General features: G+C 41.4%; 1 protein-coding gene across 5 annotated transcripts; it reads right to left on the bottom strand.

Moving 5' to 3' along the window:
- Positions 1 to 686: 686 nt before the first annotated feature.
- LOC143519050 (uncharacterized) lies at positions 687 to 12276 on the bottom strand. Of its 5 annotated transcripts, none has more exons than XM_077012086.1 (8): positions 4906 to 12276; positions 4129 to 4738; positions 3701 to 3858; positions 2993 to 3155; positions 2840 to 2902; positions 2485 to 2584; positions 1652 to 1760; positions 687 to 982 (listed from the first exon to the last, which is right to left on the bottom strand). In XM_077012086.1, the coding sequence occupies exon 1, from the start codon at positions 11472 to 11474 to the stop codon at positions 10590 to 10592; it is 885 nt and encodes a 294-aa protein (XP_076868201.1). In that variant the 5' UTR covers positions 11475 to 12276; the 3' UTR covers positions 687 to 982; positions 1652 to 1760; positions 2485 to 2584; positions 2840 to 2902; positions 2993 to 3155; positions 3701 to 3858; positions 4129 to 4738; positions 4906 to 10589. The 5 variants fall into 5 exon arrangements, with proteins under 5 accessions (XP_076868201.1, XP_076868202.1, XP_076868200.1 ...); XM_077012087.1 differs by having other exon boundaries at positions 4989 to 12276; XM_077012085.1 differs by having other exon boundaries at positions 4129 to 12276.
- Positions 12277 to 16699: the final 4423 nt, after the last annotated feature.

Here is a 16699-nt window from a genome sequence, read left to right as displayed (position 1 = left end):
AGTGAGTGAGTTGTAAAATGGGCCTCAGCTAGGGTTATTCCTGCCTTGTACCCTGTGCTCTGTTGTGTTGTTTTTGAACCCAGGAACTGTGAGTTAAGAGTGCTAACTACCACACCATAGTGATGCACAGTTCAAGCAATAAAAGTTAAAACTTCATCCATTTTTTGTGTTAAATGTATTAATTTGCAGTTCTGCACTGACCTAAAAATCAAAAATTAATATTTATAGTCATTAGACAGTTGTAAGGTTGTATTTAAACAAATTTTAAATCTAAAAATGTAGCATTACATTTAATATAATGTATGTTATGTAAAATATTTTTGCTCAAGCTAAAAAGTGCATGATCAACATGATTAAATTGACCACTTATTTTATATATTCCTGCTAACAGTTTTTAAGTTCATGTTATTTAAAAATACATTTAGCTATAGAGGAAAAGCTAATTCACCTGGCTTAGAAAATTGTGTTGGATGAACATAATAAAAACAATTGAATGCTTGATTTTTCATATACAGTCAACTTAAAAATGTCCATTCCTATTATAAGTTTTTAAATTCATGTTGTTTAAAAAGACATGTTGCTATATAGGAAAAGCTCATTCAACTGGCTAAGAAAATGGTGTTGGATTAACGTAATTCTATTAGTGGATACAACTCAAAAAGACTAATGCAGAGCGTTGCCTTATTTTTTTATGTTGAGTCAATGCTTTATTTTTTAGAGTGTAGTAACCATGTCACAAAAACAATGTAAATGTTGAAACAATGGTTAGTAATAATCACCAATAATCAATAATAATACTAATTAACACAAAGAATCCCTTTGGTTACAACAATAAAAGTGAGCTTGCAAGTGCTTAGCACAAAAGAAAAAGCAAATCAGTCTTGCATTTTTTTGTTGGTGAACTGCTCATTGTTGCATTTTCTCCTTATTGCAGTCCGCACATCTGAGGCAGATGTATTTGGAAACTCTGCCATAACTGCATCTGTCAGAGAAGACAAATTAATACATATTTCTGCTTATATAGCATACTAATATGAGAATATTGCCTTTTGTGTTTTCTACTGTACATGAAAACCTCTGCTGGTCTTTTAGCATTTTCCATCTCAAACTGATAACATTTAGAGCATTTAATAAACGTAGCTTAATTTGGTGATTGAACTTACATTGTATTATTTTGTACATACTATATACTTTTTCAAGTATGTGTAAGGAATGCCACCTCATCTTCCCTAACCAGCCTCACCTGCCACTCATCATCACGCCCCCTTTTCAGTCCCACCAATTCCTAACTGCGAAGTATTGCCGACTTATACCGTGTACCGAGCGTTTCCATTGCCTGTTTGATCTCCCATGTTCTGACCCTTGATTACTCCCCAGGCCTCATCTCCTGCCTAGTCCCTCTGTACCTCCTGGATTCTGCTCTCCCGTTATGACCCTGGACTGTCCTGACTACCCCAAGAAGACGCTATCGCTACTGATCTTAATGCTAGTGATTCACCTGCCGTTTTCTGTACACGTGATTCATTTAAATAAAAGAGGTATATTTCTGCAGTTGGATCCCTCTCTGTCTGGTCAATAGGTTACAGTATGAGTATTATGCAAACATAATTAACTGACAGTTTGTTATTGCAATAGCTTAAACAGTACCAACATTGACACAAGACCAAGACAGACAGCTCCTGTGCAAAGATGCTCCTCCTAGTTCTGCTAAGTCTCTGGTAGGCCCTCTTTGAAACCATGAAATTAGTGTTGGCCAAGGACTGCAGAATGATCAGACAAAATAAGAATCTTCATCAGCTCGCTATTCCACGAATAGATTCAATGCTCTCCTTTAGTGACTTGACCAAGTCAGGCAGTTCTAGATGCAATTAAATGCAACCAAGTGTTCAAAAACTGTTTTAATGGTTAAAATGTAAACAAAGTAATTCAGAGTAGTTTGGTATGAAATCCTCTGATCTAGAAGAACTTAAGAGTCAGAACTGTTCAGAGTTGGTGACAGTATTCAGACGTCCACCTCTCAAAGCTCACTGAATGTTATTACATGAAATCTATGAATACACAGCCTGATGTCTAAGACATTGCAGTACAAAGGTCTGGCCTCTTAAAATGCTATTTTCTGTTGTGAACACTTATTTTTGCATATTTCCCAGTATTTCTTCACCATCGACATGTTTAAATATCACAAGATGTATCTAGGTTCACTGGTGGGTATATTTGTGTTGTAGACATTATGACATCTGGTTCCTATCACCATCACTCTAAAGATATCTGAGTCTTTACAATGAACCATTTCACACCAAACTATTCTGAATATATACATGTCAAACACTCAATTATGGAGGGAATTGGAAAATATATGCATTTCTTTATTAATATTAAGGAGGAAAAGGTTATAGTAACATTGTCATGAATAGATTACTACAACCTTTAAACATTCCCACATTTAAGCAATTTTTTCAACTTGCATTCACAATGAGAACCTACCACGAAGAGATGTAATTATGGCTTCATCATCAATTTCTAGTCTGGCTGTCTTTGGTCGATGACTAACCAGGATTTCTTCTTCACTCTCATCTTCAAAGAGCTGCAAGATGACGTATCATATTAATTACATGACAATTTAGTATGAACATTCAGAGAATAGCAAAATATATTGTACCACAAATAAAAACATTACATCACTCTTGCTCCAAAAGCATATCTTGTCTTCATTATATGGTTTTAGAACTTCTCATGTAATTGAATATTTTTGTCCCATATCCAAAGCAACTTTAATTTGACATGCAATATATTTTACTATTCACCTGGAGTCTCTCTACATTTGTATAAAAACCCTTACCTTTCTCTGACTTGATGCAGCATATGGGCCATGGAATTCATCAGGATCACAATAATCTTCATGCTAAAAACAGAGGGAACTGAAAGTTGCTCACATAGATAAAGATAAATTGACAAAGTGAACTGAATGGAATAAATGTATAAAACATTGTACATTTTCAAACAGACTTTTCTGCTCAATATATGTCAATATCTGTGTCAACATCTGTCTCAGAACTATCTTGTGTGGATGTCAGGGACTTTTTTTGACTAAGGGTAGTCTTCAGAGTCTGCATCACTTGAGCTGTTGCTGCCTGTGTAAGCTTTGCATTCTTTGTCTAAAGAAGATAAAAGGAAAAACTCAGGTTTAGGGCAAGTGTTAAAGACATGCATTCACACTTTGCACATTTATTTTTTAGGTGTTGTTTTTTTAGGTGTTGTTTAGGTGTTCTTGTGGGTGTGGTTTTGTGTATGTGTTCATTTGTCTCGCCACCTTAATGTGTCACATGCAGGGATTGTTATATGTTTAGTACATAATGTGCTTAACTGTGTCCCGTGCTTGTCTTTGTGAGTCTTCTTAGTGTCTGTGTTCATGTTCATTGTTACTAGTACACTTTGCTAAGAGTAGTGTTTTTTATATACTTGTCTCCACATCCTGCCTATACCTCACATGTAACAACCTGAAAATAACTTGTATTATTTATCAATGGCACAAACTCTATGGGTTTGGCTGACAATTTGACTACTATCCAGACTATCCAGAATTTTGTGCCCTAAAGCTAAAGATTTACAAGCAAATTGCAACTACCTTTGTAAAAAATTTTTTACTGTAATTCGTTTTTAAACTAGCATTACAACAAGAATGAATAAAAACATTACTTACCGGCCTGTGGTTTTCAGACTCTGCTGTGCCTGATTTACATGCTTTACTAGCTTCAGAAGGTGCCACCCTCTTCATCATCACCCCTCTCTTAACGACAGTCCAAATATCTGTGCCCTTTAAGAAGGCATTCTTTTTATTAACCAGGTCTTGGTATTTATCTGAAAAACAGGGAAATGTGAGGACTAGCTTAAACCTTGAAAACAGCTCTTTGAAGACACCATTACGTTGATACACTAACTGGTTTTCTTACAAGATTAACCCAGCTAGCTTGCTAACACACAACGGCAACAAGTTAACGCACGTTTTACAAAATTACAGTGGGCCCACATACTGGTATATTTGCTATGAAGAGGCCATGGCAAACTAGCCAACTGGTGTCAGTTGGCTTTAACCAAATTACTAACTTTAGATATGCAATACGCACGCACCTCCGAACAACAGCACTTTGGCTGCAACGGTCCTCTTCGGCTCTTTGCGAGTGGACCACTTAATTTCTATCCATCCATCATCGCTGTCCAGGTCGGGGCGAGACGTGATTTGTGCAAACTGGTCGTCACTGGTCGACGCTTTTGTCACTCAAATAAAAAATGGCGAACTTGAATTTCCCCATGACATGCAGGCACGGAACATGAGACAAAACTTCCAAATCCACGGCGAGCTTTCAGGAGGAATATGCGACTCCTAATAGGTGTGTCTGATTGGTGCATCAGAAAAGGCACGCCGCATCTTACTGGTTAATGCTCATCGTGCCGAAACAGTTTCATTTTCCCCAAACTGAAAATAATAGCCATGGCGTCAATAAGAAGTTGCAAAAGACATTTGACTTCATGTGACATCGAATCGGCAACAACAAAAACAACAAAATACAGACGACTACAAATTAAACTGGTCAACAATCTTAATACAGTTATGTACTGCTCTCTCTATGTGTTATGCTATCAAAATGTTAACGTAGATTAAAAACAGCCAGCCAAACTCCTTTTAAGAGCCAGGATGATGAACTTGCTCGTTCCTTTAATGACTCAAATTCGGGTGAAACTACAAATGCAAGAGAGAAAATGAAATAAATAAAAGAAAGGCTTGAACACATTCTATTTGTTACTATTAGTGCGAGCGTAACTGATCAAAAAACATCAAAGTTTTAACGCGTTCGTACATTACATTACATTCAAGTCATGAACGTCTCAGAATCACATTACACTTACAGTCTTTGCTTTCTGAAGGGTTAAGATAACAATGAACCAGACAGCAATAATACAACTTTATGTAAAGGTAGAACGTTTCTCACTGCATTAGGTTGCTACGCAACATCTTTTTACTTCCGTGTGTATTACAAGATTCCGCTCATCGCACACAAAACCGCACGAAACAGGCTTCTCCCTTCTTTCTTCTTTTTCTTTTCTCTTCAAAGGTCACTCAAACACGCAAAACACAAACAGCACAAGTTATTTAAAACTCTTACAGAGCTGCTAATATTGGCTATACAATGCGCAGCAGGTCTACCGGACCTGTAAACAAGGTTGCCAACCAACTCACGCTTGAACTTGGGGGTGGGGTGGAGAGAGTAAATTATGTATGTCAATATGTAAATGGAATGAGCCAGAATTAAGTTTTGGAATGTGTATGTTCTACCTAATGACAGTAAATATACACAAAATAAATTTCAAGACTGTCCTGTTATTATATGCATTATTTATTATTATTAGCCTATGTATTTTTAGAAATGCTGGTGACCACACAGGCTTTTAGTGTTTTGAAAAGTGCTGTATGTTGCTGTTGTTGTTATTGCTCCTGTTTATTCCAAATTCATTTTTGTATCACATAAAAAAATAGGTGACTTCAATTTTTAAAAATAACCCTAAGGTATATTTGAATAAAAGTAGCTAACTAAAGATTATTTACATTTGAAAATAAAATGGATAATGCATTTATATCTTTTAGCACTATTTTACTGATAAACTGGTGGAGTATTTCAAAACATTAAACAGAAAAGGTCAGTTAAGGAAATGTACTTTTATTGTATATATTTGTAAACACATCAAAGCACACTTTAAAATAATGTACCAAAACGTTGCGCAAGTGAAAGAACGCTACCCTAGTTATATTATTAATATGTGTATTGAACGAAAGATCTGGGTCTATTGTGACGCCCAAGTTCTTTACCTCTGCGCTGGGGGTTATAGTAAAAGAATGTAGATTCAATGCTACATTATGTATCTCACCCACACATCCCCCCTTTTGTCCTTCCTGGACAACATCAATCATCACAACAATCAACATCATAACATAATTACAGAGGGTATGTCAAAACTAATTATTTATAACACCATATCTTCCAGATGTTGAAACACGAATGAATCACTATCCACACCCATCATTGTTAGGTCCAGTGGACCTTCATCGTAGTCCTCCGCCGCGTTGGTCACCCTCTGGAGCTCCTTGGTCCTGTAGAGAGAACTGACAGCTTATGCTACCCCGACTCTCAGAAGACTCAGGAGACAGTGCACGCAAACAAATAGCAAGATCAAGCCTACAAGTATTGGTGTGCATACTGTGACCAGCTAAATTCTTCAGTTCATCCAAATACTCTGCCATATCACCCAGGGACCTGACCCTGTCTCAGGTGGGGCAGAGACTGCCTGTTTCATGTGCTCTATAATGCTGCAGATTTTGTTGTTGCATCTGTGTGTGACCCAAAAATGATCACCTTTGTCTCTGCAGGGTGCCTTGAATGTGTTCTATTTATTTCTCTAACATTGAATGAAAGGCGGGGGCTATCATCACTGGATAACAGCACCCGTGCCACTTCTTTGGAAGATGGTGGTATGCATGTCGTCCGCATGCCCACATGTAGCTTGCCAAAATCTCTAGACACATTACCCGGAAAAACAATTGTCCTGTTGTTGTGTATGGTTGAGCATTTGGTTGTGAAATTGCCTAGAATCATAGTAATTAAGTACTGTGAAACTCCTACAATTGTGCCCTTCGGATTGTGTGAGCATAGGCACGTGTGGCCTCGACACTGTGGTATGTCAATCTTCCCTAAGTTGTGATAGACGTTGAGGGGTGTCCCGTTTCTGAGCTGATGGCCATAAGCAAGCAGATTTTGCATTCCTGCAGGCGGTTCATGCTTACCTGTAACATTCTCTAACTTGTGGTGTGTCAGTGGAACTGTGCTCCATCTCAGAGAGAGCTTGACAGATCCAACAAGGCCCTTCGACTTGTACCACTACCGTGACTTGTGAGCAATGGTTCAGATGGCAAGATGGTTCAGATGACAAGATGGCGCCGGTGAGGTCGGCTGCCGTCATGACTGCTCCATCCACATTTTTCTACATTTGTACTTTTTCGCTATTTAAACTGACTTCTACAGTATGGCGCCACAAATCAGATACAATAGAGACACTCTTGTTTCTAATAATCTACAACACACTCACCTCACGTCATTTCTAAGACCGGATCCATCCTAGCCGAAGGAAATCCTGAGAGAGGACAAAGGACACCAGGCGAGACGGAGACCTTGAGGAAAACGAGCCGGCATCAGGAACAGGCTGAGGACACAAGCACATCGTGCTCCCCTGCCTAGTATCCTGCTAGCCAACGTCCAGTCCCTGGACAACAAGCTCGACGACCTCCGAGCCCGGATAAAGTTCTAGAGAGACAACCGGGACTGCAACCTCCTCTGCTTCACAGAGACATGGCTGAACCCAGCGGTACCGGACCACGCAATTCAGCCGGCCGAGTCCTTCTCGGTTCACCGCATGGACAGAACAGCAGAGTCGGGGAAACTAAGAGGTGGCGGGGTTTGTGTGATGGTGAACAGCAACTGGTGTGATAAAGCCAGTGTTGTGCCTCTCGCTCGCTCCTGCACACCCAACCTGGAACTACTCGCCCTGAAGCTTCGTCCTTTCTACCTCCCTCGTGAATTTTCTTCGGTCATCGTCAGCACTGTTTACATCCCGCCGCATGCTGACACGGACACTGCGCTGTGTGAACTACATGAAATTCTCACACAGTTTCAGATCAAACACAGGGACGCTGCACTAATAGTGGTTGGTGACTAACAGCGCTAACCTCAAGCGCGCCGTCCCAAACTTTTATCAACACATCACCTGTCCTACAAGGGGCAACAGAACACTGGACCACTGTTACACTCCATATAAAGACAATTACAAGGCACAGTCTCAACCACCGTTTGGGAAATCCGACCACGCTTCCATTTTCCTCCTGCCGAAATACAAACAACGGCTCAAACTGGAACCGCCGATCCAGAGGGAGGTGACGCAGTGGACGGGCCAATCAGTGCACGCGCTGCAAGACGCACTGGAGGACGCTGATTGGACCATGTTTCTCACACCGCTGCTTACAATGCGGGACTCATCAGCGGATGCATGGACGAATACAGATTAGCGTAATACCGCGTTCACAGCGTGGTTAAAGCGACAAAGCGGCGATACTGGGCGAAACTGGAGTCACAATTCCAACAAGGCGGCTCCAGATCGCTATGGTGCGGACTACAAACGATGACGGACTACAGGAGCCCATCATCCGGACTGGTGAACGTGGACGCTTCTCTGGCGAACGAGCTGAATCACTTCTTTGCTCGCTTCGATTCAGCTAGCCGCAGCGCTAACAGCGGCAACGACGACATGCCCGGAGGTCAGTGCCCGTTCACCATAACAGAGGATGACGTCAGGAGAGTGTTCAGGTCGGTGAACACGAGAAAAGCTTCGGGGCCAGACGGAATCAGTGGTCGAGTCCTGAAAGCTTTAGTGCTTTAGTGCTAGAAAGTTACACGGCATCCAATGTTTTATCTCTTCTACACATTTCTCAATCTTACTGTTTGCGCCTAAATCATCGGGTTTTGCCGATAAATATAGCTGAGTGTCGTCTGCGTAGGAATGGAAACTGATGTCATGCTTATGCATAATCTCGCCTAAGGGTAACATGTACAGTGTGAATAGAAGTGGTCCTAGGACTGTCCCTTGTGGGACACCATATTTAACCTGCATAGATTTAGAGGTTTTATTATTAACACTTACACATTGGAAGCGGTCAGTTAAATATGATCTAAACCAGGAGAGTGCGACTCCTTTAATACCTACCGTGTTTTCTAGTCTATCCAGCAAAATGTTGTGGTCCACAGTATCAAAAGCTGCACTAAGATCTAACAGTATAAGGAACGAGACAAGCCCATTATCGGCCGATATTAGTAGATCATTCACTACCCTGAGTAAAGCTGTTTCAGTGCTGTGGTTTGGTCTAAATCCTGATTGGAACTTTTCATGGATACTAGTTGATTGGAGATAGTGGTTTAACTGATTGGAAACTGCTTTTTCTAAAATTTTAGAGATAAATGGGAGATTAGAAATAGGGCTATAGTTAGCTAGAATCTGCGGATCGAGATTCTGTTTTTTAATCAAGGGTCTAATTACGGCGCATTTTAATGTAATGCATAGTTACTAATAACTAAACTACTGGGGTTGGATTGGAGGTTAGGCTGCGATGTGTTATGACTCTGTAGTTGGATATTATCTATTTTATTATTGAAAAAGTTTAAAAATTCATCGCTAGTGTGTGTAAGTGCTGTGTTAGAACTAGTGTCGTTGATATTTCTTGTTAGTTTAGATACCGTCGCGAAGAGAAATCTAGGGTTATTCTTGTTGTTTTCTATTAGTGTTGAATAGTATGCGGCTCTAGCTTTTATTAGGGCATGTTTATATTTGACTATGGCGTCTTTCCATGTGATTCTAAACACTTCTAGTGAGGTGGATTTCCATTTTCGCTCCGCTGCTCGAGCTGCCTGTTTTAGAAGACGAGTGTGTTCGTCATACCATGGTGTAAGCTTTTTCTCCCTAATTAATTTTGTTTTAATTGGCGCTACACTGTCTAAGGTATTGCTGAGTGTGGAATAAAACTGTTGTGTTGCCTGTTCCAATTCATTGGGCTGCAGTGGCATAGTGTTCGGTAGCTCCGGCAGTAAGTTTATAAATGTTGCTGCAGTGTCGGATGTGATAGTGCGCGTGGTTTTTGTATGGCGCATCTGATGTACATTGTATAAAGTCATTTCATATATTAGTAAGGAATGATCTGAAATGGCATCATTTTGGGGGATGACTGCCAAATGTTCTATGTTTAATCCGTAAGTAAGTATTAAGTCTAAGGTGTGTTTACAGCGGTGGGTAGGCCCTGTCACATTTTGGGCTATACCTACTGAATCTAGTATGGAGTCGAACGCAATTTTCAGTGGGTCTGATTCATTTTCATAATGAATGTTGAAATCACCCACAATTACAAATCTCTCGATGGTTAAGACTAGTTCCGAAAGAAACTCAGCAAATTCCTGAAGAAATTCTGAGTAGGGACCCAGTGGTCGATAGATGGTCACTAATTTAAGCTTTGTTTTATTGCCTATAAGATTATTGCCTATTTCACCTATCAAAGCCTCGAATGAGTTAGTAGAGGTTGTTGGTTTTACAGTAAAACCTATATCTGTGTTAAATATTGTGGCTACTCCACCTCCACACCCTGTGATACGGGGCTGATGAACATAACTGTATCCAAGAGGAGCTGCTTCATTAAAACTTACATATTCGTCTACTCTAGCCCATGTTTCTGTTAAACAGAGTGCATTTAGTCTGTTATCTGAGATTATTTCGTTTACTATCACAGCTTTTGATGCAAGCGATCTAATGTTTAAGAGTCCTAGCCTTAGTTTAATATTGCTGCTCACTTCATGTTGATTATTTAATTTAATTTTAATTAGATTTTTAAAACATATCGCCCTGTTATTCTTATACCTGCCACAGCTAACAGACACAGTCTCAATGGTTTGGTAGTTAGGGAAGTAAGTTCTACTTAGCTGATTTGCGTGGTTTGTTGTGGCTGGTCAGGCCTGGCGTAGCACGTCCTCGATGTTCCTGGAGAGGACTGCCGAGCCTAGGCGACTGGGGTGAAGTCCATCTCGGCGGTAGAGTGATGGATGCTCTCGGAAACTCTCCCAGTTGTCGACGTAGTCCACGCCGGCGCTGGTACAGGTGTCCCGGAGCCAGCTGTGGAGACAGAAAAGACGGCTAAATAACTCGCACCCTCGCCGGAACGTTGGAAGCGGACCGGAGACAACAAGCCTGGCCGACGTCTTCTTCCGCGCGGTGTCCAGAAGCGATCGGTAGTGCTCCTTCAGGATCTCGCTGTGCCGGGCGAAGGTGTCGACAGCCCCCACGTGAAGGACGACGGTGCCGAAGTCGTCTCGCTGCTTCAGCGCCGAGGGAAGCCGCCTGGCCACGTCCAGGACACGAGCGCCTGGAAAACATGACACAGTGGGGGTTCTTTTAGCACCTGGCAGGCTAATCTTTACGTGCCGTGTTATCGAGTCGCCGATAACAAGGATACCGCCCTTATTCTTCTTCGGTGCCGGCGCTGGTGAGGGTGGTGTCGGACGCAGGGGTGAGGGCGAGGCGGAGGACCTGGAGCTGAGCACCTCGAACGGATTTGCAGAGGAGAAGTCCGGCTGAGGTAGGGGTGACGACGCCGGCTGCCTTCCGCGTCCTCGCTGGCGCTCCCAGCCTGGTGCCCGGGTCACGATGGCGGTCGCGCTGAGCCGCCGTGACGAGGGAGTGGAGACGGCCGAGTAGGCAGCGTCGCGGGCGGCCTCGAGCCTGGTCTTCTCCTGGGTGAGCTCCGCTTGCTTCTCCAGAAGACGCTGGATCTGCCGACCCAACTTCTCCAGCTCCGAGCCGAGCTTGACGAGAGCCCGTTCCTCCGCGGTAGCCATGAAAAACAGGGGAGACAAAACAGAGGGAGAAAGAAAGAAACAGGGGGAGAAAACAGAGGGAGAAAGAAAGAGACGGGGAGAAAACAGAAACGAGATAAAATAATCAGATGTCGGTAAGTGTATTATACTGATTGTAGTGTTTAATGTAAGTGTATTAGGCTATAGCTAAGCTATGCTAATGTGATACGTGAATCCGCGTTTGCGTGCGAGCATGCTGCCGGTGAAACAGGAAACAGGAGTGTCGTCACAGGAAACCTCAAGTTCCTGACTAGCAGTCAGGGAACAATTCTAAAGGCCAGAGGTAGATCCTCCATGGATCCTCTGCAGTTTGCATACCTTCATAACCGCTCTGCAGAGGATGCAATCTCACACCTGCTGCACACATCACTTTCACACCTGGACACTGGGAGGGGGAATTATGTTAGAATGCTGTTGTTGACTACAGCTCAGCATTTAACACAATTATCCCCTCCAAACTCACAGCAAAATTTGAGGATCTGGGACTTCACCCATCTCTGTGCCACTGGATCTCCAACTTCCTCACAGACAGACCACAAACAGTATGGGTGGGAAAACATGTCTCACCCTCAACACTGGAGCCCCCCAGGGCTGTGTTCTGAGCCCCCTGCTGTACTCATTGTACACACATGACTGTGTGGCCACTACCAGCTCCAACACCATCATCAAATTTGCTGACGACACCGTCGTGATGGGTTTGATCACCGGGGACGATGAAACAACCTACCTGGAGGAAATGAAATTCAATGCACTTTATCTCGAAATAAAAACAATACACAAGAATTAGTTTTCAAAACCAAAACGCTGAATTTGTGCCAGAATTGAATATAATACAGCTCGAAATGTAATCACGGCACAGAGGTATTGCTTTTCACCATATGGTATTTCAGACATAAATGTCTCCTTTAAATGTAATGATCACGAGATTGATTTAAACACGGATGTGATGAAAACATGCCACAATGAAAAGTAAAAGCTCCAGTGTGTGTGGATTTGTATTTAAAGAAAGAAACGCTGAATTCGTGCCAGAAGTAGAGCTGGGCGATATGGCCCTCCAAAAAAATCTTCGATTAATTTTTTTTTTATCCGATTTTCGATTTTAATAGATTTATTTTCCTCTACTAAAAAAGTACAGATGATAAAGGAATGGTTAAAAAAAGTTTTAATTTATTTTTCACTTAAATTTCCCCTTTGGGGTTAAAGTGCAACCAGAAACAAGCAAAACAATTGTAAACAAGTGAGAACATTCAGTAACTTTTTGAAGGCTTTCTCCAACATAGTTTAAGCACTGACACAATGCAACCTCAAACTTAAAATAAATAAATAAAACACACCCTCAAAAAAAATAGATATAAATAATTTGGTGCCCTTTTTAATAAAATGGAAAACAAATACAATTTAACAATTGTTGCATATTGCGTACTGACAGTCACGCTGTCTACATTCTGATTAAGAACAGGGCTGCCCTCTCTTTAGCCTAAATTCTAGCACTTTTCAAACCTGAAACACAATGTAACATTAAAATTCGTCAGGTAAATGTTCCTTCCCCTGTTTTTGAGGGGTGTTTCTTTATACTACCACAGTTTATACTTTATACTACCATAGTTGCCAGGTTCGCATTTTCACGCCAAATTGGGCTTGTTTGAAAATCCAGCCGCAGGTAAAAATTCTGGGTTTTTTGGGCTACTTTTGAGTTGGGCCATGCAGGAGTTACAAGTCAACACTAAGAATGGATCGCGATATAATTAATTTGTCTCCATTTTACACACACGCCACAACACCCCCCCACCCCCCCACCCCCCGTCGGGTTTTACCCTGATTTTGTGCGGGATATTTTTGTAGGACCTGGCAACCCTGCCTCCACCGAGGTGTGTGGAGCCGAGCACTACGGTCACTCGCGAAAGTTTAATCCATTGAAGCGGGTTCAGTAACCGAGGCAGAAACTGTTTAATCCAAAATATCCCGCGGAGGGAAATTTTATTCAACGCAACTGAACAATAGTACTCTTCGCTCTCTCCCTCTATCGGTTTCAAACACACCTTACAGCGAGGACTTGTTTGGTCTACGTCTGACGCCGCACAACCAAACCAACTCCAGATCACGGAGCTAGTTGCTCTTTTCTTGGACACAAGTTCCGCTGTCATGTTTGTGTGTGTGTGTGAGTGTGTGTGTGTGTGTGTGTTGAGGGTGGATGGGTGGGAGGTGCTAAACTCACTGAACTACGGGAGCCCTCAGTGCAGCGTCGGTGGTGAAAATTAAAACTCAGAAAATCGATTTTCTTAAAAACACATCGTCCTTAACTGTAAATTCGAATTAATAGATAATATCGATTAATCGCCCAGCTCTACCCAGAAGTCACCTTGAAATGCAATCGACTGAACGTCATTGTATTCCACTGTGTGTCTCTGCGAAGCTGTATTTGTGCCAGAATGAAATCTAATCCCTGTCCAATAGGAACGCTCGCCTGAATTTGGGGCGGGGCTTAGACTCCAGTCAGAAGCAATCGCTCGTAGTTGGACTTGAAAGCAGCAGAAATGTCTTTTCACGACAGAATAAAAGAGGAAATAAACAGTCTAATTGGACAAATTGAGGCTGGTGCAGTTACAGACGACTACGTGCTTAACTTAATTAAGCTGAAGGTGCTGGACAATATTGAAAATGGACCTTGAAAGTGTCGTACATGTGCTTGAATTTAAAGGTGCATGAACACTGCAAACAGCGCTGAAGAGCGGACCGTGACATCGACCCGCCACAGCGGAGCCCCCGCGATTGCTACCCATATTTTTCTGATTATAAACCGCTACTTATTCCCTCACGCTTTGAACCATGCGACTTATAATGAGGTGTGGCTTTTCTGTAGATGTTTCTTCACCCGTCAGGGGTGGAACAAAAAGTTAATCAGGTGGTAGGACAAAGTTGTAAGACAAAGAAGAAAGTGCTCATTTTCATTTAACTCATGCAAGCAGCAGGCACGACGGAGAATTTTTTCCAAACGAATGTGTTGTGCCGAATTCCGATGCCCCTCGTTTGCACACGCTTAAAAACACTACAGATGATATTCCGGAGTTATAGTGATTTTAACTTAGCTTCATTTAACTTAGCTACAGCTTCATTGAGCACTTTAATTTTGTCCTAACTAGATATGTAGACATAATACTGCTGTAATACTGCAAAGTCGTGGTCAGAGGTGAACTTCGTATAGCCAGTGTGTATTTTATGATGAGCAGTGGCGTGCACACAGACATCAGGTGGTGCTAAAGCACCACCAACTCTGCCCTTTATCAATGAAAGTGCCCTTTTGAAACTTTGTTTTTTAATAATAATAATAATTAATATTATTATTATTATTATCATTTTACTGAGGTCGGTTTGAAATGATCTTTTGAAAACCTGAGCGATTAAAAACAATGCCCTGAAATGAGCCACCACCTCGCACACACCCGACCTCTCTCTTCCTTTAACACCAGACGCTCTGCAGCAGCAGTCCAGTTCAGCGAGTGGAAGGAAGCGTCTTCAGCACAGCACGCACAGTCACAGATAGACTTCTTCTCCCGTGCCCCACCAGCCAGGTCACATACACATCAAGTCAAATCGTACCGTTTGCCCCCTAAGCCCAACGTGAAATCATTTTCTTGTGCTGTAAAATGTCTCATACAGCACCAAACTACTAAGCATTTTTAGCCGACTAGTCACCTGATAAACTAGTCGCTCTAACCCAAATCAATAGATAACGTGAGGACGACCGCATACAAATAATTAAGGTAGAGTTAGCAAATCTATGTATTAAGCTGAATGTTTTCTGTTGTATAGGTTTTGTTAGGCAACATAAATTAACACATTCGTGAAAGAAGAAACGGGAAGTTCCCCATTACCTGTGAAAAATGCCCATCTGCATTCGTGTAATGACAACACTCAGTAGCCTATAACTCCTTCTCCTACTTTTTTGGTCTTTTTACTGTCTTAATTGTAGGCCTATATTATAGATTTACTAATTGCAAAATATATACAACAAGGCCTGCAGACAGTGGAGGGTAAACAGAAGTTAACTGAAGGACTTAAAAATGACTGTATATAGTTAATATTGAATATGGATTTTATCAGTTGGTGGTGTGACTTTTTTTCCATTGAAAACTCACGTTTAAAGAATGTTACAAATAAAAGTCAAAGTTCATTCAACATGTGCTTGTGTGTGAAGAGAGGTCCGCTCTTCAGCGCTGTTTGCAGGGTTCATCCACCTTTATAAGGTGGAATTCAAGCACATGTACGACACTTTCAAGGTCCATTTTCAATATAGTCCAGCACCTTCAGCTTAATTAAGTTAAGCACGTAGTCGTCTGTAACTGCACCAGCCTCAATTTGTCCAATTAGACTGTTTATTTTTTCTTTCCAAGTCCAACTACGAGAGATTGCTTCTGACTGGAGTCTATGCCCCGCCCCAAATTCAGGCGAGCGTTCCTATTGGACAGTGATTAGATTTCATTCTGGCACGAATACAGCTTCGCAGAGACACACAGTGGAATACAATGACGTTCAGTCGATTGCATTTCAAGGTGGCTTCTGGCACGAATTCAGCGTTTCTTTAAATACAAATCCACACACACTGGAGCTTTTACTTTTCATTGTGGCATGTATTCATCACATCAGTGTTTAAATCAATCTCATGATCATTACATTTAAAGGAGACATTTATGTCTGAAATACCGTACGGTGAAAAGCAATACCTCTGTGCTGTGATTACATTTCGAGCTGTATTATATTCAATTCTGGCACAAATTCAGCGTTTTGGTTTTAAAAGCTAATACTTGTGTATTTTTCAATAAAGAGCTAAAGTGCATTGAAATGTAATGTAATAGTGCTTTTGCATTTCATTTTGGCACGTTTTGTGGATTGCATTTCAATTTTTGCCTAGTAGCGATTACATTTCGATTTGGCACCGTTTCCTCTCCATACCATTTTGCATGCTCCTGTCAGAGCAACCAGTTCAGCTGCCTGTGCTGAATAACGCTCTGGCAATGGTCCTGATTTGATTTTGTCGTCTTGTGTGGTGGAATTGATGGCACAGAATTCAAGGTCTTATAATATATTAAGCAGTATTTATTTGATAGCAAGAGAGTTACAAAATATAAAAGTATAAAAGTATGATGTGAAGCGTACGCTTCATGCAGTAACTCTGAACTGTCTCTCTCAGTCCAGATTCTTATAGTCAA

This window comes from Brachyhypopomus gauderio, chromosome 7 (assembly GCF_052324685.1).
Source record: "Brachyhypopomus gauderio isolate BG-103 chromosome 7, BGAUD_0.2, whole genome shotgun sequence".
Taxonomy (NCBI): Eukaryota; Metazoa; Chordata; class Actinopteri; order Gymnotiformes; family Hypopomidae; genus Brachyhypopomus; species Brachyhypopomus gauderio.
Note: the sequence above shows the minus strand (reverse complement) of the source record. Positions and strands in the feature narration are given on the sequence as shown.